Here is a 27,598-nt window from a genome sequence, read left to right as displayed (position 1 = left end):
CTTTACCTGGATTTGTCCATGACAAAGACATCTAGTCAGCTGGAAACTAATCAAAAAAATGCAGGAACAGACTAAGATGAGCAAAGGCAAGGTGAGAACTGAAGACATAAGACTCATCTTCAGGTTATAGTTAATCCTTAACAGAAGAATCTCAAGGGGCTTTGTGGAAGAATGTTGTTCATTCTGCATTATACATAACACCTACTGTTTTGTCTCTTTTTTTTTTTTGATAATCAGGAAATAAATCACTGTATGCCTTGGGGTGGTTTGATACATTAATACTGCCCCACCACCTACAATGACATGCATGGGGTGCTGAAACACTGGGAACCTGCTAAACCAAAGGAGAAAAGGGGGCAAACAAGGATCCCTCTTTAGTTATTTAAGGGCACAAAGTGAAAGAAACAAAACAATATCAAAGACTGGAACAAATTGTCAGAGTCAAGAAAAGACTGAAAAATTGCTATGAATGTCACATGCATTATCCACAAAGGACATCATCCTCAGAATGTTGGCAGTGCTCCCCAGCTCAGACTAGAAGTCTAAGTTTTAAACTTAATTGAAGCTGGCAGTTTATTAGCACATTTATCTTCTTAAAGTTAACATGTAGAAGAGAAAACTGAATACTATAAATTAATTTCAGTAATTTTGCTTCATTTTGCTAGAATAATTAGCAGAATCTCAGTTTAAATAGTTAGCAGTGTTAAATTTTTGAAAAATGAAACTGCTGCAACTAAAGAAAATAGATGTGACAGAAATAAAGAAATTAATCAGTGCCAGGAAGTACATTGAAAAGTTGAACAGATTATCATTTCAATTTACTGACAACTTGATTCAGTGCAACCCCTTCAAAACTGTTAGTTTAACAGCATGAATTTCAGTATAGATCCAAGAAAATCACTCCAGCAATAATATGAAAATTGTGTCTGTGAAGCGGCTACCAGATCCATCATTGCACCAATGAAAAGGCAGGGTAACAAGAATTTCTGGGTATTAGAAATGAATACCAGGAAACTGTCATTTCCATGACTGACCCTCTAAATTGAAGTAACACACTGCAACAGGTTGTGCAGGTTGGCACAGACAGGCACTTTGGAATTTACTGCTTGCTTCAAAGAACAGAGTGTAATTGCTGAGCTAAGGGACAAAACATGGAACTGAATGTCCTTGTTTAGATTCTTGAGCTTATTAGTCAATTCATACATTTCTTCTGCATTTTACTGAATATACTCAAAAAGAGATGATAAATTCTACTTTTCTCTGGTTGCCAAAACTCACCAGTTTCAAACTGGCTGCATATAGAAGAATCTGTGTAATCTACACAAACAAAATTTGCAAAACTAAAGTAAGATCTTCTAGGAAAATATAATTGTGTTACAAAAAGAAGAGATTGGAAAGGAAGTGTAAGCAGATCCAGTGTGTGATTGTGCCAGTTCCAAAAGAATGTGGCAGCTTATCACAGGTTCAAAAACCACAGAGAAATAAAATGCAGCTAAAGTTAGACAAAATGCTCCACAACTGAACTGGACAAAGAACTGTAGGAAGACCTGCCCAAGCAATCTATGCAGAGCGTGCTTCAGAAGAGAGCCTATCACATTCCCCCCTTTCTTGTTTTTGCAGTCCAGCAGAGCAGTGAATATGAACATCACAACCTGGAAATCACAGGTCTCTCTTTCCCCTCACAAATATTTGTGTTTCACCCTGATACTCCTTTCCTCAGTGGATAACAGAAGGGTATGACTGGGATAAACTGCACTAGCTGGCAGCCAGATTTCTATCAGCTGGAGCCACTCTATGTTGCTGCAGGGATTCCCAGACTACACTGATTTATGGTGGTCTCCAGTGATGAAGAAGCCTGGACTAGGGATGAACAGAAGTGTCTTCAAGCCACCCTTTGAACACTCTTGGATTGAAATTCAGCTGAAGAATTTCAGCTCCTTTCTACTTGGAAGCATCCTCTGGTAGGATGCAATATGAAACAACACCACTTCAAAAAAATAAACTCAAGGCAACACATCTGAAGATTTGAAAATAATTTTCCCTCTAAATTTACGGTTTTAAAAGACAGAATATGAGTTTCTGATGGCTGCATACTGGCACAATAATCTTCTCCATAGTCAATAGCTAGAACAAGCAAAAATAGGGTCACAGAGACCTATCAGCCCCAAAACAGCTTCACAAGGAGCAAGGCTGGCTCTTGTTGGCATTGAAAATCTAGGTGCATAGACAGTTATCAATGAAGTTTACAAATTACTTCTGCAGAAATTTCTCCAGAACTAAATGTACAACACAAATCTTCTGATAACTAAATGTAAATGAGTATCCTCTGAGAAGAATTCTTTTAAGAGAAGTAAAAATGGTATGCTTTCTCTCTCACTTTGTATTACATTTAAAAATTATAGATTTTAAAATATTTTTTAAAATAGGTACAGAATAATAATCAATTGAAACCCAGAAGGGCCAGCAGACTCACATTTAATAAATTATTTATTTAGGGGTTTTCTCATCATACAAATGAATGAAGACATGCAAATCTACCATGTAAAACAGTCCATCTGTAAATATACACCTCAACAAAATATGACCTGATGTTCACATATATTCCTTCATAAATGTATAATTTTGTGAAAATACAAATAAAGAAGAGTTTAGCTTTGTTATTAATGGTAGCACCGTTCACAGTGGGAGACTTTCCCCTAGCAGAACATATTTCTCTGAACTTCACAGTCCACCTGTCTCCAAGGGTTTTTTTAGGGCCACTGAATAATATCTGTGTTTACAGAAACACAGAAGACTCATATTTTAAATACGATATGTATCCTTCAATGAGATACAAAGCTAATATTTCCTTTTTAATAACAGAGAGACTCTAACACTTGAATTTTAGCCTTACAGGTCTTATTATTTGTGATATATCAATTATGATACTTAATCTTTCAGCTGGTCAAATTTTCTTCAGGAATTAGGCTAAAATTAAGAAGAAAAAGGCTCTGTAGCACTTCTGGGCCTTTGTTATTTTTGGACTGTCCACACAATCCATTTTTTAGTGCTTAACCAAGACGTGACTCTGCTGAGATCCCAGGAGCAGCAGTGCCCAAGCTGGCAGCAGAGTTGTGACTCTGTGCTGTGATTTCAGCCCACTGGTTGTGCTGGACAAAGGCAACCCAGCTCAGGCAGCATTGTGGTTCTCCTAAAGAGCTACTTCACCTGAGACTGTCCACACACTCCAGCACTGTGCCTCCTAAATGCACAGCCTCACTTGGAAAATTACACAGAATCTCCCAAGCAGTACTTCTTAACACCACAGCAGCCTTCCCCAGGCTCTAAACATCCATCACTCTTTCCACTGTCAACTTCCTGTAATTTGAACTCTTAAAATAGACTCCTCAGGGAAGGCCTGGTGGTTTTTATTATTTTTAAATGCTGGGAGTATTTTTGAATGTCACAGCAAGTCTTACCTCCAGTCATCTTTGTTTAGATTAGCCAGGATGTTCATCTCTTCTTCCTGCATGAGTCTATAAGCAGCACTTACATGATGATTTTCAAGAACAGAACGATCATTGTACAATATAGCAACATCTGACCTAGTGTGGGGAAAAAGAGGCAGATTTTGTAATAGTGTTCCAATGATGGCACTGGGAAAGGTAGTGTGTGTTCTCTATCAGAAATATTGACTATATGTACCTGTATAGAGACATATATCAAATGATGTTTATTTGTTCCTACTGTATCAAATACTAATGAATTGTCCATCTTAAATGCATTAAAAATTATCATTATACTATTGCATACACTGTTTGTGGGAAAGTAATATTTTAAAATGTGTGATGTTTCATTGATATGACCTAACTGTGGCAAAAACTCATGAGATCTTTGAGCTTCTTGACTGCAGATAGGATGACAGAGCATCAGAAATGCTCCAATTAGCCTACAAGAGTACCCTTACATGATGAACCCATTTAAAATGCAATGTGTTCACCAACAGTGGGGGTCCACATGGGTATTAAGAAGTTACCCCCCCTGCTCTAAGAGATGTGCTTTGGCCCATCCTACTCATTATCAGAAGATGCTGTAAAAAATAAGGTATTAAAATTTCATATGTTTTGAACAGCCACCATATTTTCTCAGAAAAACAGAGAAACCTTGAGCCTCATCACAGTGGGATGGCAGAGATGCGTAGCTGCAATTTGGAAGCACTCAAGCGTTTCCTAAAGACAGACTCGTACCATAATGTTAGCAAACTTAACAAACTTAAACTCCTTTCCTTCTTAATCAAAGACTAATGTACAATTCCAAAATTACACTGAGACACTCACACATTTGGATGTGGTGTGGATTTATCATACTTAGCTTCAAACATCATTAATTCTTGGGAAATCTGTTTCCCCGAGACCTGATCTAACCTGCTAGGCAATCAGTGTCAGGAGACACCTCTCTGCTGCAATTCTGTTCTGATAAAACTATTTCTGAATATTTCAATTTGGTCCAGTGACAAGTCTGTACTAGAAGAAAGGTGTGTTGCTTTAGCAGTGCAGCTCACTCTGACATCAATAAGCTAAATAAACCTCTTGTTCGCTTGAGCAACAGTAAATATTGCCATGTATGGTACCAAGGAATATAAATAATTTAAATAGGATTGGAAAGGTTATTTAGAGGAAACAAATCATAGCCAGGCTAAATAATCAATATGTTTACATCCATAATCAAACTGAAATTATGGGGAAATCTGTGTTATGCCAATCACATATGTTTATGAAGCACACTTTGATCAACATAGCCACTTATGACTATGTCTAAGCAGTGCTAAAATTTGCTATGATTTTGGCAGCCATTCCATCCATTTTCCTCAGGCAAAAGACACTTGGAATCACAGTGTGGGATGCCACATCAGGGCCAAGTTACACAAGGAGAGAAGAACAAGCTATATCACATAACAAATACCTGTTTGCAAGTATGCCTGAGTAAAATTCAAAGGCTATCAGCTTAATTAGTTTTCCACTCTTGTGGTACTTCATAGGAAAATATTAAGGACAAAAATAGAAAATTAATATAAACTTGGAACTACAAACTGAAGTTTATTTTTAGCCAGACTATGCTGAAGGAGAAAAGAATTGTGTCCTTATTTTAGCTGCAAATCTAGCATTTTTCATCACTGAAAGCCACATCTTGGAGAAAAACGATGTTATAGATTTAATTTAAATGTAATCATTGTTCAGTTGATCCATATAAGTGAGTGTGAGGATGTTTGTGTCCAAAGTAATAATATTCCTAGCACTGAACTGTTTTACTAGAATATGCCAGTGCTATGCTGACTTTTTTTAAAGAGCAGCCAAAGCAAACTCCTCAACTGAGGATACTAAAAACAATGTATAGCTCAGTGTAAGAGAAAAATAAGATGGTTTGTAGAAGGTTAAGTATCAGATATACCATTTTTGGTCAGGGATTTTCCTGTGATAAGATGAAAATATTTTAAGGGAGAGAACTATATGCTGTTGTACAGGAGCAGCAGCTAGAATGATATGCTGCACCTGCAGGAGAACACAGCTACCCTAACTTTCAGACTGGATTCCTTCCTAGATTTCTTTTTCATTTCTAGAGCTGTTGCTTTCAAAACATGCTAGGAGATGGCTCATGCTAGATGTTTCTAAAGCTCTTCTTGAAAGTTTCTCCCTCTGCACCAGGACCCTCTAAGTTCAATACACAAAGTGAAACAAGATGTAAGCACATTGCTGTAAGTGACAAGGCATTTTTATGGGGATACAGTAAAAGAAGTTTTTGAGTCAGTAGTATCAGAATTTTAGTGAACAATAGGCGGTGAACGGCTTTTAAGTCCATGTTCTGCATGTTCTGAATATTTTCAAACTTCCTCTTGACATATCAGCTCCAAAATGAAATTATTTCAGACATTATGGAGCTATCTTAGTACTTTTCCACAGTTTTTGACCATGTGACTGATCCCATTAACTGGACAGAAGTTGATGAAGTAATTTGTAAAACCAGGACTGACCTGGCTGCTTTCTGGGTTTATAAGAGAGTTATGAAACAGTTCAGCAATGAACTGAATAAAATGCAAACTCCAGATATGACTCTTAGGAGACTGCATCCCTTACCTTGTCTGAATATGAAAATTGTTTGTGGTCCCAGTATGTTCATAGTCATGGATGGCAGCTGCAAAGATCATTGCTAAAATTTCCAGTTCTGTTAGCCAGTGCTGGGAAATGAAAAACAAATCATAGTCACATTTTCAATAATAGCCTAGCTCAGATTAAACCCTACAGTACTGAAAATGTTTTACCTTCAATGCATTATTTTCAACTTAAATAAGCTTTTCTCTGACTCCAGATAACTATATATCCATAACACTTCAGCACTATACAATAAAATATGTCCTTGTACTTATGATTTCTCTGAGACCAAGTTAACATCCTCATGGCCACTAGCAAAGTAAATATTTGCAGCCAAAAATATAAGAAGTTATCAAAATTATCACAGTTCACTTTACAGCTCCTTTGAGTATCTACTCTGTTTGCTCACATGTGGCACTTGCCAAATTACAGTATATTAATCCAAAAAAGTCTTATATGAAGTTTAGGTTATAATTTGTCTTTCAGTAAACTATATATACAGTTAATTATAAGCTGAAGGTACAAAATTAGTATTATCTATATTTTACCAGTGTACATAGCACTAAAATTAGGCTCATGGGAGATTTCTCTGTTCTAAATTTGATCGTACTTTGTACTGATGAAAAAAAAAAAATTTAAAAAGTGCAGAAGGCTAGTATACAGTTACACAGAACAAAAGGTAATGTAGGTCATGTATACAAAATAATGCAGACCCTGGAGTTTTGAGCCCTTTTATAACTCTTGCTAAATGAGGCTGTTCTGTATAGCACAGCTTGTAAAATAACCTCTGTTATCTTCTTTCGAGTTCTATTTCTTGAATGACAAAAAGTCCTTGAGGAGAAAACTTACTCCATCTAAAGATGGGGGCAGAAAAATCATATGATAATTAACCCCCACAGTCATAGGACTGATTAAGTCAAATGCCAGTCAAGCATTTCCACACATATTTCAGATGGTTTTGGTGTACAAGTAAGCTTCTGTACTAAAGGATCAAAGAATTATTTCAACTTCACACACCCCAATATGCACAGATAAATGTGCATGTGTGTGTGTGAATGGATATGAAATGCATAAGTTGCCAGATGTAGTAAAAGTTGCCAATAGTAGTTCATCTTTCAAAGAAGAAGAAAGGAGAGTCAAGATTCATTAGCCATGTAAGAATAATTAAATAGGTCATTCAGTGACACAATAGGGCTGCTGAGGAACAAGCACTGGCTGCTGGTGAAGCAGTATAGGTTTGGAAAGGTCACAGGCAGAGGAATGAGAATGTACTGTAAGCAGTTCTAAAAATGGAAACCATGACCTTCATCATATTGTGTGTCACAAGAAACCAGGCCATGACCAGTCCTGGCTCTCACAATGTTTTCAACATACCAAACAGAACAGAAACACAGAAAGTGTAATGAAAGCTAAACATAAACTGTTCTTTAAGATGCCTTTTCAAAGGTCAGCTTTTGTAGCAAATAAAATAGTTGCTAGACAATGCATTCATAAGCAGAAGAACATTCCTCACAGACAATATCTATGGGCTACACAGAGACTTCATACAGTAAGAAGAAGAGCAAATATTCTACACACACTGGTATAGTCAAAATTGAGATCAGTAATCAAATTGAAGAACCAGAGAACTTCTTTAGCTAAAAGATTTCTAAGGAAGTATAAAAATACTCTTACAGAGACAGTTAATAAGTGTGTTTTGAAAGGGACAGGGAAAAACAAGTATCTGGGGGTCAGCAAGACTGAGAAGAGCTGAAACATGCTTCCCTCCTGAAAGATACTATGTCTTGTGGGTGTCACAGTTAATATAAATTATGTCTTCTATGGAAGTATTATGTATTGCTTATATGTAAAGAGATACATGGCAACTTATGAGTTCTGTTTGAAACTTTTTTTTTACAGTGATGGATTAAAAACTGAGCAAGAAATGGAGTCTCACAATGCACTTATTGGCAGTAAAGGCATTTTTTCCTTTACTTTGAGCAATACAGGTACGTGGGAGGAGAAAAGGGATGGTGGGAAGATGATCGATGACTCAAAAGTTCTTTACAAGATGTATTCCCTGGGACTTGGATTCTTAAACCTTCATAAAGATGAAAACTTCATGAATGTAAGCTTGACTTATACATTTCAGTTGCATCATCTGGGATTTAGTCTCTTGGGAAGGTTAATAGACTGTCTGCCATCTGTGATACTTAACATTCTAACACATTGATCTGAGGTGGCTGGATCTTCTTTCTTTAGATAGACAGCAAATTTTGAAAAATATAATGATTATTTCATTTTTTTAACAGCTGCTCTGGATATGTCTTATTCTTCACCAGAATCTCTCTAGGGGCTTGTGGAGAAGCATAAGCTCTGATTAGCCAAAATTTTTTGGCAAATGTGGAAATAGGGCTGTTTTGAAGCTTCCTGTAAAAGGTACAAAACATATGACCTCAACAACAGGAATCATGCAAAAGCTTTCCTAAATCCCAGCTTTTGGAAACATTTGCTCCAGTAAGTGTTTCAGAAATAAACAAGGAAGATAGTAACTGTGCAAGATTTGGAGTTAGTACCAGGTCCTTAAGAGAAAATGAAAGCAGAAAAACATCTAATTGCAAACCAATCTGGAAAAAAATAAAAAAACCAAACAAATTATAAACCACAGGAATTTGATCTAGAATTGCATCATATTTACTCTAATCCAGGTATTAGAAATAGAGCAGAGTTTTAAAAAAGGATTAAAATGAACATGTCTGAAAACTGTTGGCTTGAGAAGCAAACTCCAAATTGTTATTGAGTAAGGTACTGGTGGGTTAACCAGGCAACAGGAAAAAAAATCCAGCAAGTTAAATAGAACATTTTCATTATACTGATGCTTTCTCAAATTGCAAGTGACATTTGGTAGAAAAATACTTTGCAAGCTGCAGAATCACTAGGCCCTCTTTCAAACACTGATTTCCATAAATGTTCCTTCTGCCTGGCAAGTACATCTGTTTGAAGGCACTCTTGACTAAGTGGTGTCCTAGTTAGATTTCTTTCCAAGAACTTTCCAGTATCACAGCACCATAGAATCATAGAATGGTTACGGTTAGAAGGGACCTTAAAGATGATCTAATTCCAATTCCCCCTGCCACAGGCAGAGAAATATCACAATTTAACGTCTCCATTTGGCAATTACAATGTGAATTAAACCTGGACTAATTTTATAAAAATATTTTGTAGCAGTGTTGCAACACTAATGAGATTTTGCAGCGGTAAAGTCTAGACTTTTTTGAAAATCATTTTCCAAATCACATCTAAGGCAGAAGGTTAAGATGCTGATAAGGATGGAAGGGCCTTTCTCACACTCATGTGCACGCAGTGAAATAGCAGATATTAAAATATGAAACAGATTTCTTTATTCAGTGTTCATAGACACACAAAGTGTCTTTGAAAGTGGTTTAAGTAATGGCTAAATGTCCCAAAATTACATGGAAAGTTCTGGAAGTTGGGACTTTCTCCTGGCATCACAAGAAAAATCTGAATGTTACTGTGTTTTTGAAGGGCAGAGGGGCAGATACAATGGGCCAGAGGGATGTTTATAATAAAACAAAAGGATTTTCCTCCTGGTAAGATCCAGGTGTATACCTGCAACAAAGACATGGCTCACATCACTTAACTCTTGCAATTAATCTAATATTCTCAAGAATTTTCCTTTACTAAAATATTATTTTGATAGGTGAATATTGTATACAACAACTTTGGTTTGGACTCCTCTTGGCAAGAGCTGCCTAGCCTCTGCTTCAGTCTGATATGGAAGTGCTTTCTCAAGAAAACTTCTCAATCTGAAAAGGAATCTTGGCTGGTGAAGTCTCCAGGCTACAGTTACGTAGTATTAGAGTTAAAATATAGCTTTAAACACTTACAAGAAAAATACTTCCTTCAAACAGTAAAAAAAAAAAAAAAGTGCAATGCCTGGAGACCTTTCCTTGCCCACCCTGAAGCCAAGGGCATTTTAAGTGAGAAAAGGCTTAACATAAGTGATTGACTGCCATTTATTTTGTATATATAGGAGCGAAACCATCCAGAGTCAGTTCTAAATTTTTTCTATCCAAAGTCTTCTGGAATTGTCTCAAAGTTCTGCAAACAGAAATCAGACACTATTTCTTCCCAGCTGTTTCATTTGTTGTTTGGTTTTTGGTTTGCTGGGGTTTTTTTAAACAACTGCATTCACAGTGAAGACAAATTATCAAAAAGCCATTGACAGCAATCTCCATTTTCTTTCAGTCAGTATTTACTTTTGCCTAGCAAGCTGATAGTGAGGAGAATTCCACTGCTGGTATTTAATTTAAGTGTTAAGAAATAAAAATGCTTGCACAGATTCATTTCAGTTCCCAAATAAATAATTTAAAATATTGTGATGTTTCAAGGCAAATGCAATAGCCTGCCTACCATGGGCACATACAGTATACAAGAGCAGTGCTAAAGAAGGTTAAAAACTGAAAGAAAAAGCAGTTTCAGAGTTTAAGGCCAGGCTGGATGGGGCCTTGAGCAGCCTGGTCTGGAGGAAGGTGTCCTTGCCTATGGCAGGGTGGGTGGAACTGAGTTGTCTTTAAGGTCCCTTCCAACCCAAGCCATTCCATGATGATATCATTCTAAGCCTGCACTGATTCAGGTGATGATATAATTCTAAGCCTTCACTGATTCAGTACATTTTTCAACAGCCAGGACCTCTGCAGATACTAAAGCTTCCCTGCCTGATCACACCTCCCATGCTTTGATGTGAAAGTAAAAAAATTCTCACCTGCCCACTCCTGCAAATCTATCTCATTAAATATGATATAAAATACCTAAATCCAGGCGATGAAAAGCAAAAAGGATTTAAAGATTATTTTTTCCTTCGTTTTCCCCTCTGCATTAAGAGACGTTCAGCCTGGAAGAACTGTTAAAATGAAATAAACTTCACAGCCCGAACAGCAGTTCTTGAATCTCTCTCTGCAAAAATTTTCAACTGAGCTTTTTCCATTAGAAAAGAAACATGTATACATTTATTCAAAACAGCAGAGTCTGAGAAAAGAAATTGAATTTCACAATACTTCTTACCATGATGCCAGTGTGAATCATTATGTAATGCACAGTTTGAGTAACATCAGCTGCATGGATCAAATTGTGATAGGGATTTTTGTATTTGCTGTAACCAACTTCAAGAGCTTCAGCAAAAGAAATAAGATTGGGAACAGGGATCTACAGACAAGAAAACATTAAAATAATTGTTTTTTCCTGCAACAGCTGCAAAGTCAAGCATGCAATAAATGAATCACAAATAATATACCATGGGATCTAGTGGGCAAACAATAAAAGAAAAATTTAAAATATAAAGATCTGGTATCATACATACACCAACGAGCCTCCACACAAATTCTGTAGGTGTTGTATCTCTCTTCACACACCATGCACAAGACACTGCAGAGCTTTTAACAAAATGGTTTTCAAGGTATGTCTGTCTGCACCGGGGATGCAGAGGTTGCATGTATTTCACAGGCATGGCAGATAGGAGTCTAACAATAGGATTATCTCCTTTTCTTCACTACTTTTACCTTGCTTCAGACAAGGTCTGCTTTAATGTCACAGTACAACTTCCCTTCCTCCAGACAATGTGTGAACGACAGGTACTATCTGGTCCCACTCATTTTTGCATTGTGCTGGTTTTGGCAGGGATAGAGTTAATTTCCTTCATAGTAGCTGGTATGGGCCAATGTTTTGGATTTGTGCTGAGAACAGAGCTGATAACTCCAGGATGTTTTAGTCACTGCTGAGCAGAGACTGCACGGAGTCCAGGCCTTCTCTGTTCCCCATCCCACCCACCCTGGGGAGCCTGGGGTGCACAGGAAGGGGGGCAGGGACACAGCTGGGACAGCTGGCCCTGCTGACCAGGGGACAATGCTCCACACAGCCTGGTGGCCTGCAGCCCCGGGCTGGGGGAGCCTGGCTGGGCACTGCTGCCTGGGACTGCCTGGGCAGCACTCAGCTGCTGCTGCTGAGCAATTGCTTTCATCTGCAGCCTTTCTCCTTGGGTTTGATTCCTCTCTTAAATATTAATTTTCTATATTATTATTACCACCATCATTATTAAACTGTACATATCTCAACCCACAAGTTTTCTCACTTTTCTGCCTCCAATTCTCTTTCCCCCCATCCTTCTGGGGAGAGGAGTGAGCAAGTGAGTGGCAGTGTGGTGCTTGTTTGCTGCCTGGGGATAAACCACTTCACCCACTTTAATAAAATTACATATCCCTTAATAATTTTGTCTTTATTTAAAAACCCTGAAACATAAACAATGGAACTGAGAATGGGCTTAAGCCTACTCTGGCAGTAGCATGATGTACTTCGTGTCTGTGTTATAATGGTGGTCTTGGTGTGGTTCTGACTTCAAGCAAATGAAGCCTGTTGGGAAAAGATGGGTTGCCAGCCTAAAATTAAAATATTCAAGAAACTTCAGGATGAGACATCCTCTTCAAAAGGAACACAGAGTTTTTGCAGTGAAGAGATTTTGCAACTATCAGAAAACTTTCATTTGGTACTATAACAATAAATTTATCTTTTGATTCATTTTTTTATCTCAGCTTTTCAAAGTTGGCCATAAGGACTCCATATATTATTGAAAAAACCCTAGAAAGACCTTGGAAAAGCAATTTTTCTCTTTATATGTCCCCCAGGTTGTTCAGGAGAGGAAGGTTCAGCTGAACCCCCTGCACAATGGTGATCAACAGCGTGATCCAGACCATGAAAAAAGTATTTAGGACTAACTATGGTTTTGTGCCTTTTTGGTAATTTTTGGTCTATAATGGTGGGACACTGGTTCAGACCTGCTGAGTAAATAGCCTGTATTCTATTTATGTAACACAAATGACATGACAAGGGTCTACATCACTTTCCATTTTTTTGGGTTGCAGAAAAATTTGCACGTTCTGGGTGAAGTTTCATTTGGTAGAACAATTGGCATTTTTCAATATTTCATTTGCCATATTCTTTGAAATTCTACACTGCATCATACAATAAAAAACATTTCAATGCTGGTTTTCTTGTATTTTAAATTTGACACATGTATTTTTGCATCCATATTTTTCTTTATGTTTAGTTCCTGACCTTGAAACGGCTCAAAAGGTCGTATCGGGTTAACAGCTCATACATCATAAATTTCAGACTGTGCTCTCCACTTGCTTCATTAAGGGCAAATACATCAAAAGACCACTTATCAACATCCTGTAGATGAGGGAAAAGTAAAACAACAAAAAAAAAAAAAAAAAAAAAAAAAAAAGAAAAATAAAATTACATTTCCATCCATTTGGCTAGTATATAGAGGGAAGTGGGAGAGTTTGGTGGTTTTATTACCCAACTCTTTCAAATCCCTAATGTAGATAACATATTAATGGCTACTACAATATTGATGATGAAAACAATTCTGTCAGTTATGAATAAAATACTTGCAACATGACCAAGGCCATTTGCATGCTTTGAATCAAACTTCCAAGTTTAACTTGCTCAGTACAAACTGTCTATACAACCTCATGAAGCTACTCTGAATATCACCCTTCAAACAGGCTATTATGCAAGGTCATTAACGCTGATGTCATTAAACATAAAGCAATTTGAGAATAACATAATTGTTTGGCTTTCAGGGGAAAAGTGGAGGCACTTAGTTCTCAAGAAATCTCAGTTTATAATTGCATTAATAGACATAGGAACTCAGCTTACTATAAAAGATCATCTTTTGGCTGAACTAGAGTAATACTTTAAATATACAGAAAATACTGTACTTGTTCCATAAGCTTCAGCTTCTTTTGTTAGCTCTATCCCAATACTATCTCCTTTTTCTTGCCTAAAAAGGAAACAAATGCTGCTGTCTGAGACACTGATTAGGATACCACTGGGAGCTGATAAAACTGTCTCACATTTCTATAAGAACTTCTATACAAATTTAATTCTATTACTCTAATAGGATCTAAATTAAGTCAGAATTAATCAGAATCATATGTTATTTCTGAATTTTTAACTATTCGTTTCTCGGTACTTTGTGCTCAGTTCTGTAGTACTAACTATGGCTAGGGTACATTCAGTAGAAAAATATTAATTGGACCCTAAAAGTCACTAAACATAAGTGCAAATACATTCAACTTCCACAATGATTAAACTTCTTTCACCTTAAATGTGACTATCACTTCTGCTGGATAAGCCAAACCAACCATGCTTGAAGTTTTCCGGTACATCCTAAAAGAACAAATAAAATATTAAGAAATAGCTCTTCTTCAAAAACATACTGAAAAAGTTTATCTTTTTTTAAATTTTTCTTTCAGAGTTTGTGAAGTAACACGAATCTATTTAAGGGTCTGACCCCGAAGATTTATGTAATCTTTTATGAAGCTATGAGACAATCCCCTTTGCAAGTATATTACTCTTTACTATTAGAACAGCCATTGGTACAATTTAGTGTAGAAGTTACAAAGACATCCCCAGAATTTTCCAAGACTTAAGAAATTTTAAAAATTAGAGGTTTCATCTGGAATTCTGTAGAGAAAAATGGAGTGGTTGCAGAAAATGAAGCATAAATTCTGGCTCAAAGATTTGCTCCAGGTTCACTCCACCATTTAAAGGATGGCAGACACTGTGGTTAAATGCAGTGCTTGTAGTAACAAGAAAACAAAACTCTCACCTTTCTACAAAAATCCCAGCCTGTACAGCATGCACAATGCTTCGGAATTTGGGCTTTTCCTCAGGTCTCCTCTTTACTATTCCCATCTCCCTCGTGAATGTAGAAGCTAACCAGTCCCGCACTTCCAGCGGGACCGAATCCGACTGGATGTCAGAGAGTTCATCTTCAGTGTCCAAAAGTTTCCTACAAAAAAAATAATACAAGGTAACCAACAAGACCTTGGACCTAACAAGAGGAAGTACTCACATGTGAACAGCTAAAAAACTTGATTTAAGAGGAGCTGAGGTTGACTGTAGGACCAACTCAGCACATCACAAAATGTCTTCTCTGGCAGATGGACTGACACCAAGGGGAAGCTGTGCACAGCAGATATCATCTCTCTCCCACTGCTCACGTTCCAGAAGTTAAAAGACAATAAAATGCAATTTATTCAACTGAAGACAAGAAAAGATTTTTCTACTAAGTTGTCAGAGCAGTGGTGGATTGAAGAGTAATCAATGAGCTGTAAAATCCCAAGACCACCTCTAAAACAGTAACTGACAGAACTGTCAGCAGGGTTGCTGCTATAAGTGAGAGCCCCATTAGTCTATTGATCTGTACCCCAAAATGGTACAAGAAGTGTTTTGATACTTACAAACAAAAGTAAATGATGCTACATAGCAATGATGTGGTGTGCATGTCAGTGAACGCCCCGTACACATGCTCATCCTGCTGTAGCAGCACAATAAAAGCATTAAAGAGAATTAATTCCTTTATTGAAAAGAATTAATTCCTTCTATGTAGAAATCTCTATTCCTATTGAAGGCAGGGTAAAAAAAGTCATAGCAGTAAAGATATTATACAAGATTGGATTGCAAGTCAGCTTTCAAACTTGTTAGCAGTTCAAAAAGCTAGAAAAGTTATATATAGTTCTTGCAAAATAGAAGTATTAAAAAGAATCTTCACTTCAACAAAAGTGAATTAGAGGTCATCAGTTTACTTAGAAGAAACTTTTAACTAAATACTCTCTTTAAACAGACTCAACACTTCTGTTCCACACTTCTATAAATCTTTTTCTTACAGTTATTTGCCCTTATCACTCAGAGTGCTGGGGTTTCCAGGAAACAAATCCCTTATTTTGTCTGATATCAATTTTCCTTTCATTCAGTTGTGCAAGAAACCCCAGAGTAGGGTGACCTGAATATATACACAGCATGCTACCCTTTCAAAATATTTTCTTGAAAGTGATACCAATTGAATTGTAGGCATTATTTGATTGCATAGGTCTATTTCTATTGTGCTGCGTTTCTGAAACATGGATGAATAAAGAAAGCCTGAGTGCGGTATAGTTCAAAAGAATCTCCACATAAATTTAATCCTGTCTGAGGGATCATAGTAATAGGAAACATGTCAGAAGAACCATATTAATTATTGGTGAACTGTGAGCATAGCATATTTGTGCTCAGTTTCAGTAGCCCATCTGATTGACAGTATATTTTCTGAGATTCTTCAACTGAGGTTTAAAAAATATAAATGCGCTCCTTGTCCTTCCTTGGTTTACTGAAAGAACAGTAGAAAAATTCTTATTTTTTCAGAGGCATAGAATTATCAGGCTAGGAAGGCTCCTTAAAATGGAGTAAAAGAAGGGCAGAATGAACAAGGATTATGAAATTTTCTGGCAGTGGGACAACAGCCAAAAATCAGAAACTTAATTTGGAAGAGGAGAACTTGTGTGGAAGAAAGGATTTGAGCAAATTATCTTGCAAAACTGAACCAAGGCTGAGACTGGCCAAAGGTCAAAGGCTACAAGTTGGCTTTATAGCCTACACTAAAACCTATGTTATAGTCCACTTAAATCCATACTAGTCTAACACTGTCATTAAATATTCCTGGAGAAATCAATACATTTATATTTCTGAGGAATATTCAACATTTGATATGTTTTTTGTATAACAAGGAAAAAACCTTACAATCCCTAAAACATATTTTTGTAACTATTGCAACTTTTATTCAAATGAGATGCAAATATTCCCACAGTTAGAGGGCCATGGGCATTAGGCTACCTCAGAGCTTGCAGCCAGGATATTCCACATCACCTGTGCAGCAGGAAGCAGGGTTCTACATCAGTTTGCTATGATGAGATGCAGATCTAAATTTGGGATCTGAGCTCTGCAGATATGAGCCACTGGAGTACAAATTAAGACTAGAAAAACACACTGCAGTCTCTCTCATCTCTTTAACCATTCATCTGTAAAGTAGGAGAACTATTCAGTCTGTAAATGACAGTAAGCAGGAGTTATTTCATGAAGATGGAACAGAGAAGGTAGTATTTGAAATAAGTGTTCATTTATCTGTCATTTTCATGAGGCCACTGCTCTCTGATGAGAGATGGCTGAATAACTTGCCAGGGAAGAGAGAGTTTCAGTGGATCTGCTTCTAACTTAAATATCAAGAAAAGCAACTGCAACACAGAATTAATTTGCAAGCACAAAATCTTATAGATCCCTCATCACATAAGATTAATAACTTCTCAAAAAGGATTAGTTTCTTTCAGGTGCCTAATTGAAACAACATTTAAGGAGAGGAAACAAAGGCTAGTCATTCATCTCACTCAAACCCATTCAAGCATTTTATGCCTTTAAAAAAGAAAGATGAAGATCAAATAAAATCAAATTACAGGTTCAAAACAAAGGCACACATTCAAACACTTAACTTCCTATGAAATATTACAGGGTTTTTTGCAAGATTTTGCAACCTAACTTGTAATTATAAATTGTAAATTGTAATATAATTTTGTGACATTTTAAAACGTTTAAATTGCCACATAGGTTCAAAAATTTCATGGAAAAATTAATGGGAAAAGTAATAGACATGTGGCTATAGCTGTCAAACAGAAGGCTACAGCCTTTGGCTTAGCAAGTATTTGGCATGGAGTGACTAAAAGGCCCAAAGCCTCATGCTCCTAATCAACCAACCTGAAGACAAGATATCGTGGGTACTTTAAAGCTAGATAGTTGTTCCATAATCAGTCTTAAGTAAAACTCTGCTGAGATAAATTTCGTTGAACCAGGAGGTATGAACTCAAATATCCCAATTGAATTACATAATTATACTAATAGATGCCAAGACACATATTTTAATTTTTCTTCCATAAAGCAAAGGAATACCCTAAAATGCTAAAAACAAAACAACAAAAAGAGCTCTACTAAAACGTGCCACAGAAAATACTTTTTTTTTCCAACACATAATCAGGATTTCAGGGTTGCATACACTTATTTTGCTCATGTATCATCAGCCTGTTAAGTAGATGCAATACGAGGAAGGAGAGGGGGAGGCTTGGATTATTTAATTCTATTCATTCCATGAGTAGAACTTTCATTGACAGTTGTGGGAATAAGTAAGACGTGGCCCTTGGCATTTCAGCTTAGCAATCAATTAATACTGCAGTCATAGTAACTAATAACCTGATCTTCTTGTCGCAGTACTGTGTTTTTTGCCAAGAATAATTTTTCAAAATTCAAGTAGTGATAATTTCTAGCTCTCTTTTCATTTAATCAGAATTTTAAATATAGCAATGCACTAGTCAGAAGTGTATTTCTTTTCCCTTAGGAATATATCAGATGTACTATGGAGGAGAAGAAAGAAAAGAAAATGAAAAAAATTAAAATTAGATAATGGCTATGGGGAAAAAAATTCCATCTTTGTTGATCAGTCATGCTGCCTAACAGAGGTAGTGGAAGATTTCCAGAGAAGAGTTTGAGAAGGTAGTACTAGCTCTTTGCTCTAATTACTGAATTAATCAAGCCCTTAAGAGTGAATTAAAGTCCTCTCCTATGCCTAGAATGCAGGAGAATTTACAGTCTAAATAGTCAGTTCACATTTTTACCAATTATTTAGTTCTATTACCTCCCTATCTTCCTGAATAAGCAGGAATCAATATATTCAATCAATATTTCCATCCTCTATAGTCCATTACAACTTCCACTTACATCCCCTAAAAGGTTCTCTTGACTCCCAATAAGGATAAACAAACTGCAAAAACAAATGAGGGGCATTTTTAGTACATAAAGGTCTTTCCAAAGGAAATTATGATTTTTACCAACATGTTGTAGTCATAAAATGAGCACATTCTTAGAAGCATTGTCCACATATGAAGAATTACCAATTAATTAAAATAAAATGAAAACAATTTGGAATAAATGCAGGAAATACAACAGAAGAGAAGCAATGTAGGAAGAACCACTGTTACTGAAATTTTCACTTGTTGATATGTGCTACCTACTCAGAAATGCAGAGATGTACACCAAAGGCAAACAACAATCTTAAGGTTTGGCTCAGGTTAATCATGATTAAAAAATGTCATTTTTCAGATTACAGATGTGAGCCACTGTCTTTTCTCTTTTTCCTTTCCTTTCCCTTTGATACAGTATTCTGGGAATTCTATAGGGCAAGAACTAATTCAGGGCATGATTTAGAAATTAACAGCAAAAACTTTGAAACAGAAAAATTCAATAACTTTGGAAAAGGGATGCTGGCCATTTATTAAATACCCTAACTGAACTGAGAAGCTTAGTCAGAATTTAATAGATTTTCAGTGATTTTTAAATGCATTTTTTTTATGCAACTTGAATGCTCTTGTAAGCTTTCCTCTCAGAAAAAAACACAAAAAAACCCCAAAAAAGCAAACCACGTTAGCTTAGTACAAAAGATTTCAAAGGCTTATTTTAAGCTTTTATAAGGGTGGAATGTACTGAATTCATCTCAACACAATAAGCTTTTTCTCAATAGCAGCTTTTGCAAAAGTATCAATTGTAGATTCCCTTAGTGGATAAACTGAATGATTCACTTCAAATGGTACATTTTGTTGTTCGGGCAAAGTACATTTAACCATGGGTTGGCAATGGAGGACAGCAATACATGCTCAGCAAACTTGACTGAATATTCAAGATTAAAATTTAACTTCATGCTTAAATAATTGCCTCTTCAAATATCTCCACAGCTAGGCCAGCTGAGAGAGGAATCACAGACCGTATTTTTCATCTGGTAAATAATTACCAAATAGAGCAGCCCATTCCACCTGTTCTGTCCTTGGCATTAGGCAGATTATGTTCTTTAATATTCATAGATTTTTCTCAAAAAGGTAATTTTCAGGATAAATATGTTCTGGATCTTTCAAAAGAAATTACATCATTGACTGAATGCCTTACTGTTCTGTGAATGATACATTCACCTTCATGTATAAATGAGCAAATTAATCTGTCTTTTCAGATTGAGAGATACGGGATAAGTGTTTTTAAAAATATGTACATCTCTTTGATGTAAGAAAATTTAAGTTTCTCGACCTTGCACCATCAAAGACACTTTGCTGGTGTGACCACCTCTGCTGGTGTCCCTGAATAGCTATTGGTGCCTGAACTGGCACAATTCCTTCCATAACCAGAGCCTTAGAGCCAGTGAAACTCTGTGACTCGCAGTCAGCTCCATCAGGTGAGAACAGAGTGCCAGTGGTCCTGCATTGCCCAGGAACAGTTTCCTGCTGGGAGTTTCCTGCTAGCTCAGAGCCTTACAATGCTCTGTTCAAGCCTTACAATACAATGTTCAGGCACAGTACAAGAACTGTGTCTGCCACTGTAGTGTCATTGAAATATTATTTCCAGAGCTCTCATGCAAATATATATTGCTACAATGTCACCCTTAATGACATCACCTTTTTCTTCATGAACCTGTATTTGTTATTATGCCTTGTTGACTCAAAGATGCTAAAAGATCCTGCCAGTATATAATACAGAGCTACTTCATGCATTACAGAAATGCAGTCTCTTCTAAGTCAAAAGTTCTCAAGTAGTTAAAGCCTTATTAAAGGGGCATTATACAGTCTGAAGTAAGCAAAAACCCTGTATGGAACTGCAACTGCATAGATAAATATGCCCCTGAAATTAAGTCTATTTTCTAACATACTGAGGCATATAAAAATGAAACATAATTGGAATAAACTATTCTGATTTTATACAGAACAGCATAAAAGTAGTCTCCACAATATGGATTTTTTCTTATTATTACTATTACTATTGCTATTTTTATTATTTAGCTTTGGAATACATTTTTTTCCCTTTCATCTTGTAATGCTTATCTAGATTTTATTTGACTTATTTTCTTTTCAGTTAGCATGAATGAAGAGCTGCATTTACAAGGAACGGAACATCTGTCATGACTGAATTATCAGGCTGTATTTATTTCCTGTTTGACTCTAAATATCCTTCTTCCATTGCCTTGAGCCAAGTGGCAGGTACTAATGGAGAAAATTCTGCAAGATTTGTCAGAATTATTTATAATATCTATTAAGCTTGAACTTCTTCCACAGAGCAAATCTAAGGGGCTGGAACTGTGAGAGTCTCCTGGTTATTTTCAGCTGATGATGGATCTCAGCTTCAGCTACCAGAGTGTTTCATCTCTTTCAAGGAAGAAGTTGGTGCAGCACTGAAAGATGCAGCAGTCAAAAAGGAGCTTGTTAAACAAGCTAATTGAGTGACTTGGGGCACAGATAATGGAGCTCATAGGAAAGCAGCACTTACTTGATGCGTGGTGTCTGGGTTTTCCAACTAGCCATCAGCTCAGAACCTTTTATAGAGATATCAACAGTCACTGCCCCAAAACAATTTTTCCTCATTTTGGAAGGTTATCCCTAGTGCCTATCCCTGTTTCTAAGAAGTCTACTCTCAGAACTTCTTAAATAAAATCTGTTGTATTGTTTCTCTGCTTTTGGCCTAACCCAAATCCACAGAGCTTTAGAAAGCTCAAGAATGGAAATGAGTATTGGCAAATATTACAAAAATGCTCAAATAAATGGCTATAGTGTAAAGAAACAAAGGAACAGACAAAGGGACAGTCAGAGGACCTGAAAAAATGTTTCATCCTCTGCTAAGTGGTGTGAATTCTACAGCTATTTGAACCTGATTGTTGCACTTTAAATAAAGATTCAATATGTCATCAACATACATGTTTGAATGCTCTTCCATGTTCACACACAACTTTATAATATGATACAAGTTTTTCAAGAAACTCAAATGAAGTAATGATATATGGGGGGGAAATGGGTATCTTCTACTGAAAGAAATTGGAACTGCTCACTGATAAAACACTCAGTCTTATAAGGAGAAAAGTGTTTTTGCCAGAATAATGCCAGAGATTCATTTTTTAAGTAGGGGTGGTTTCCTGGAGCTGTGGAACATAGAAGGCTCTTCCTTGATCCTTGGCCCCATTACTGACCAAGTTCTGTGAGATATGTCATACTTGGACCTCTTTATTGACCTTCGCTTTGACTTTTCCTTTTGCTGTTTTCTTCTCTGTGCCTGTGAAGAATTGCAGAAGGTCCTTCAGCAATAGGTGGGGGACCACTGTCAGGAGCATTTTATCATCCTGTTTCATAGCATATATATCAGAACAGAAAGATGAAATAAGAGGATTCAAGTAACAAACTCTCTGTTTAATGCTATTCTTAATCTGTAGAGGTTGCTATTCCTGTCTACAAAGATATTTAAATGACCTTTCCCTCAGCTGATATTGAGGTCTGTTGCCCAAAAAAGTGGGGAAGAAGAGAACACCACAAACAGGATGCAATTTTAGATTGCTGGTTGAAGCTGAGGTCTTCCTCTGCTTGGACGCTTCAGCAATGGGTCAGTAAATTCATCAGGACAAAATGCAGGGATCAATACTGGTCTTAAAACAGCATGGGTATTTTCACATGAGACATTGCTGACACTGAACAGAAATTCATATGTAAGACACTTACTGAAGTTATTTGAACTTTGTGATGTATGAAATTGCATGTTCAGGCTCAGCAGGAACAGGCCCTTTTGCTTATGATCTAAACTATTATTTCTAATCTACTAATGAGTGCAGTTAACTCAGTTCCAGACTCCCACAGAAGTAGCTCTGTGCAAGACAAAGAACCTGTATTCTTTGGTGGGAACAAGGACAAATGCAACCCCACAAGGTAACTCAGCTAACTCCATTTGACTCAGTGATACATACACTGCTTTGTTCCTTAAGGATTGGCTTCCCAGGAACTCAAGAGACCCTTTTTGTGTGCTTACATTTTTGAGTGACTTAGGTTACAGAATAATGGCCATGCTATTTAAAACATAATTATCTTTGCAGCTTGCCATGGAAAAGAGTGGTACTATGAAAGTACCAGTCACAACTATGGTGTTTTCCAGCCTCACAATAAATTTACTATTTGCAATTGTCAGTAAATTATAAATTTTACAGATTACCGTTTACAATTGTTTTTAATGGGGAAGTGTCAAAATTTAAAATAGACCCATACTTAACCCATGTCCAACTAAGATATGGAGGGTCAGTCTACATTTCTAGGATAAAATTAACACAAAAACCACCAGGTTAAAAAAACCCATCATACTGATTCTGAATTTCATGGAGACTGCATTAGTCCAAGGAAGAGAAATCAAAACCAAAATCAAATACTGTAAACCAAAAGGTACAATATAGAGGTAAAACAGTGAAGTACAAACCACTAAAATTAAAGAATAAAAGTAGAAAATAGGTTTCATTATAGTGTCACTTTTAACTATTATTTAGAGCAGAATTAGATTTATATTTCTACATATATACTCCATAAATACAGATATAGGTACAGAAAGATATACATAAAATGTATGCTTAATGCATATCTATATGAGTAATGCTACCAAAATTTGGTAGGTCCACAAACTCTCAAGTTTCTTTGGTGAACACGGGTATTCAACAAATAAGAGCAAAACAAGATACCTGTCTCAAGTGTATCCTGACTTAGTACATTGAAAAATCATAATATTCTGTAAAATACTAGATGCAATAAATAAATATGATTAGACATCGTTGTGCAGTGAGCACCAGAAGAGAAAAACTTTATTCATACACTGAACTAGCATTTTTGAAAACAGTCACCATTACGAGGACATAGTGGTCCTAGAATTAAGAAAATAATCGGCGGATTATGAAAATCTTTCCAATCACTATAAAATTACATGTCTTTGTTTTCTTCAGGGTATTTTAATAATCTTGCTGTCAAGTTCTATGAGGGCAAATTAGCTAATTTAAAGATTTGCTTACAGCAAAAGCAATGCACCTGTTGCTGCCAGAGCCTATGTATATTCAGTGGTAGCTGTTTTCTCTGAGCATGAAATGCCTGCTATTTGTCTTGATATTCCCACACAGAGGCAGAAAGACTGGATTCCTCATTGTGACACTACTGTTCATCTGCACAGAAGCTGCCTCAGTTTAGAAACTAAGTAAATCTCAATTTATTTTCCTGGTCCTGGCACTACTGCTCAGACAGAGCCATGAATACTACACCCATTTAATCCCAGTGTTTGGGAGGTGTATGGAGGAATAACCAGTGCTTTATCTCTGAAGCAGGACTTCAAGCTCTGTATCATCTATGCAGATTTGCAAGGAGAAGGCACATGCCACAGAGAGAGTGCTAGGTCCATGAAAAAATTCACAAATGTGGAACTGAGACATGTGCTGCACACTCCAGTGGTACAGAGGAAGTTTGGACAGACATCTTTGTGAGACCATTCTGCTTAGAAAAAAAACTTGGAAAGGCCAGCATGCAGAAATAAAACCAGTGAGTTAGCCAGCTAATTTCAATACAGTCCATATCTTAAAACTCTTTCATTTAACCAAATACTTAGAACTTCTATTTTACTTGGAATTAACCCACGTGATTGCCAGTAATACTGCTAACAATAAACAGAAACTAAGCATCAAACGTTATAAAATAAATCACAGCTTTTCATTCATTTGTGTATTTACTGACCAGCTATTCTGACTCATTTCTGTGAGCATTTCTTTCCAGACAACAGTTACATCTGACCTTTGGAATCTCACTTGCTTTAACTTTGTCATAAATGACCCAAGAGCTACATACGCTTCTTCTGATGTGCACAGACCTTCAGCTCATGTCAGTGACAATTGCATGCAAAGACCAAAGTTCTAAAATACAATTTGCAACATTCTTTCATTTTTTCCCCTCAGACTTACCTGGTTTCATCAATATAAACTGCCTCCAGCACAGACGCTGCATATTCAATATTCTTTTTTAAGTCCACCACATTAATGTCACCCTTCTCCAGCTGCTTTACCAAGCATCTTAATCTGTAGGAAAAAAAATAAAATAAAAACAGCAGTATGATAATTCTATCAAATTTAGTGACTTCATTTTCTAATTGAAACATTGGAACCAACAAAACAATGTAGAGCCAAGGGCTATCACTCCATCTCTTGTCTTGGTTTAAGGAAATCTTGCTTTAGAATGCACTTAACACTGACTGGTTTAATATTTTTAAAGCTCGCTAAATTCATAAGGTGTACTAAAAAATGGCTTATGCATTCCAGAAAGTCAGAGAGCACATTTTAACCATCATCAAAGCAATTTCCTATTCGATTGTGACATTACTATTATGCCTCAGTCTCTTATTTAAAAAAGATAAATAAAAATTAAATTAGCGTGTTGTCTCACTATAATTTTTCCATGCTTAGGTGGTTAATTATATTTTTATAACCATGGTATACTGATTTTTCTTCACTTAAATGTCTTTAGTTTTTATTTAGGCCTCGAGTATGTTTTTGCTGCAGAATTTATTCTCTTATTAGTGTGAGATAATATGGAAGTCTGTTGTGTCTATGCTTATAAAAAATTCATCATTATACCAGAGGAAAGGCAGAGCCCATGGCAGTAGAAAAATCCAAATATTCCCAAGTGTGCTTTAAACTTTTAGTTTTGAAGACTTTGTTTTACAGTACAAATATGGATACGCCCAAAGGGGATTTTGTAATGCACCAACTCATGTCTCTGCAGCAATACACTTCCACAGACACACTCCTTGAATACTAGATTTTTCCTAAACTGCTGACAAGAACACTTCTGACACTGCTCAATTTAACCATACAGAGTAGATAAAGCACTAGAGTGAAATTAAAACCTTAGAGGTGTGACTAAATGGATGCTTAAAGTATAGGTATTTTCCTTCTTCCTGTGCCCTATCTCTGAGTAGAAATAATCTATGGTTTTGTAACAAGTAAGATAAAGATTTCTGTAACTAAGGATATATCTATTGTTACATAACTTCCAGTAAATAATCCTCTTTACATGCAGGAAAAATTGTGAAATGACCATTTAGATAAAAAGTGGAATGAGATTGATTCAGCATTAAGACAACTACTTTCAGGAAAAGATCATATTTGTGACATACACCAGCATACATAAAATATGCAAATATTATATGAAGAGAAGACTGAGGGGACACCTCACTGCAGTCACAACTTCCCCATGAGGGAAAGAGGAGGGGAAGACACTGATCTCTTCTGTGCTGACAGGGACAGGACCCAAGGAAATGGCCTGAAGTTGTGTCAGGGGAGGTTTAGGTTGGATATCAGATAAAGATTCTTAAACCAAAGAGTGTTTGGGCACTGGAATGGGCTGCCCAGGGAAATAGTCCCAGCACCAAGACTGGCAGAGTTCAAGATGTGTTTGATCAACACACTCATGCACATGGTGTGACTTGGGGATGTCCTGTGCAGGGCCATGAGCTGGACTCAATAACCCTTATGTGTCCCTTCCAACTCACCTTACTCTGATTCTATGATAATTATATATTTCATATATATATACTATAAATTATTTTCATTGTGTGCGTGTATTATTTCATTGGATCTAATTAAAATATATAAAAAACAAAATTAAAGTGATATTTTAAAAAATCATAGACTTGGAAATACTGTTCTATCATAAAATCATTTTCATGTTTTTCTACATATTTCTTTGGCCTAAGTACAGTTATGTTCCAGTGTGTAAAGGTAATTTTAGCAAATGGGGTTTTAAGACCAACCTCCTCAGTTCTCTAAAGCCTTAATTCAATTCAAATTAGCCTAGCACATGCAATAAATAAGGCTCTTAGCAACCATATTTACTTGGTATTTTACACAGTGCATTGCATATCAGTGGAATGGAAAACGTAGCGTTAAGAAATTTTCTTGGAGAAATGAAGTGGGCAGATGAAATACTCTGGGAGCTCATCTCCTACACAGAAATAACCATATGCATGGGAGACATTTCCAGTACATAACTTCTTCCACTTCAGAGGAACCTGTAGCTGCAGAAGGTTATTCACAGACAGCTCCCAGAACCCAACACAGGTATCTCCTGGGGCGTGTGCTCCTCGCTACTGCACACAGACACACACTAAGCATCAGTGCCAAAATGCCCAGGTGGGGCTGGCAGCACCAGCGCCACTGCTTGCAAATAGCTGTAGGGTGTTTCTGGCACTTCCACTGCTCCCTCCATATTTGACTGAGCACATCTCCAAATCACGCTTTCCAAAGTGGGAGCATAAATAAATTTGAAAACTTGTTTTCAAATACACAAAAATAAATTTGTAACACTGCACGGCAGGGGGCCAGGCTCTGGTAGAACAATATCAGCTTAAAACAGCTTCAAATCCTACCATTTCCAGTGGTTCCTCATTATCTGAGGCAATAGATCAGATGACAGGTATTTGGAACAACTTTTATGCTTGTAGATGTAAATGAGTCCCTGGGGGAGCCTTTAAGGCACAATGATCTTGCAATGTCTCACTGCACAGGTGACAGCCAACAGAGGTAACCTGCCCTGTGGGTATAGCTCATGTTCAGGAGGAATGCAGAACACAATAACAGACCCGATGATTTGGAAACACTGCTCAGGCAAATCTGAAGTGATTCTGAAGATATTGCAGATTCACAGAAGGACACAAGTGACCTTTTCTCATGCATGATTCTTTGT

General features: G+C 36.7%; 1 protein-coding gene across 3 annotated transcripts in view; it reads right to left on the bottom strand.

Moving 5' to 3' along the window:
- PDE1A (phosphodiesterase 1A) overlaps positions 1–27,598 on the bottom strand; it is a 197,767-nt gene that overhangs the window by 29,622 nt on the left and 140,547 nt on the right. For all 3 annotated transcript variants that reach the window (XM_058809758.1, XM_058809759.1, XM_058809760.1), the window contains 7 exons: positions 24,820–24,933; positions 14,797–14,979; positions 14,288–14,354; positions 13,233–13,349; positions 11,190–11,330; positions 6,111–6,211; positions 3,459–3,584 (listed from right to left, as the gene is read on the bottom strand). In XM_058809758.1, the coding sequence (XP_058665741.1) occupies positions 3,459–3,584; positions 6,111–6,211; positions 11,190–11,330; positions 13,233–13,349; positions 14,288–14,354; positions 14,797–14,979; positions 24,820–24,933 (849 nt within the window). The remainder of the gene's footprint in view (positions 1–3,458; positions 3,585–6,110; positions 6,212–11,189; positions 11,331–13,232; positions 13,350–14,287; positions 14,355–14,796; positions 14,980–24,819; positions 24,934–27,598) is intronic.

Source organism: Ammospiza caudacuta, chromosome 8 (assembly GCF_027887145.1).
Source record: "Ammospiza caudacuta isolate bAmmCau1 chromosome 8, bAmmCau1.pri, whole genome shotgun sequence".
Lineage (NCBI taxonomy): Eukaryota > Metazoa > Chordata > Aves > Passeriformes > Passerellidae > Ammospiza > Ammospiza caudacuta.
Note: the sequence above shows the minus strand (reverse complement) of the source record. Positions and strands in the feature narration are given on the sequence as shown.